A 1109-nucleotide genomic window follows, 5' to 3' on the forward strand; every position below is an offset into this window, starting at 1 on the left:
CATATAAAATGTATGCATAATCATAGACACAAACCCTAGATTATTACTTATTAAGTAGTAGTTTAATACAAAATAAAAACGCATATATAGCGATAAACCCAAAAGCATAAAAAAACAATGATCAATAATGAAGATTTCGGTTGATGTCGTCAGCAATAGCCTCAGCATCAAATTTGACACCAAACAAGCCTCTTCTTGAAAGTCCAGCACAGTATAATCCATGTTCTCCCTTCCAATGCTTTGGAAATGCATTCTTTGGCATTCCATCTTCGTTTAGAACATACTTGTAATTATCCTATTCAATTAAATAATTAATTAAGTAATATAATAATAATAATAATAATCAACTCAATTTAATTAATTAATTATTATATTCTCACCTTCAACCATTTGTTAGCCACGCTTTTATATCCAGTGGCAAACATAATTGCATCAAATTCCTTCTCCGTGTTGTTTCCAAATATGACTTTGTTGTTCTCAATTCTCATTATATGAGAAGGGATAACCTGTTATATATGTTTTAATTTGTTGGTATAAGAAATTACATAAATGAATTAAAAAATATGAATGATTTAAAAAAATACCTTGATTGAACCGTCTTTAATCTTGGCAATGGTTCCAACATCAAGAATTGGAGACCGACCAGCAGCTTCCTTGAGATAGAATGGTCCCTTATTTGGACGACGAATTCCAAATGGAGAGAGATCACCAAATTTAATGTTTGCTACAAAAGTGATCACACTGTCCACAATATTTACCGGCAAATATTTCAGCATGCGCATACCTTGATGGATTAGTTCTTTGCTCACCACATGAACCTACAATTGCAAATTCAAAATCACTAATTCAATTTTTATTTTACATTATTTTCTGAATTTTTTACTGTTGAAATTCAACACATGATTATGGCAAATAATAAATAAATAAATAAATCTGTTTGAAAGACATATAGACAGAAGACATGTTTAAATGAAGTCACCAAAAAAAAAAACATGTTTGAATGAGTTTTTTAAATTTTTTTTTTAAATTTTAGAAAAGTAAAAATAATTTTATATTTAAATATTTTATACAATTTTTTTTATTTATCAATTATATTTGGATATAACAAT

The 1109-nt window shown here is 27.8% G+C and overlaps 1 protein-coding gene across 1 annotated transcript; it reads right to left on the reverse strand.

The window, feature by feature from the left end:
- Positions 1-107: 107 nt before the first annotated feature.
- On the reverse strand, positions 108-818 carry LOC107624654 (probable indole-3-pyruvate monooxygenase YUCCA10; the record flags this gene model as incomplete). Its single annotated transcript, XM_016327111.2, has 3 exons — positions 108-295; positions 381-506; positions 585-818. Coding segments are annotated over 3 exons (534 nt in total), but the record flags the coding sequence as incomplete, so codon positions are not given.
- Positions 819-1109: the final 291 nt, after the last annotated feature.

Source organism: Arachis ipaensis, unplaced genomic scaffold (assembly GCF_000816755.2).
Source record: "Arachis ipaensis cultivar K30076 unplaced genomic scaffold, Araip1.1 Aipa1405, whole genome shotgun sequence".
NCBI classification, from domain to species: Eukaryota; Viridiplantae; Streptophyta; class Magnoliopsida; order Fabales; family Fabaceae; genus Arachis; species Arachis ipaensis.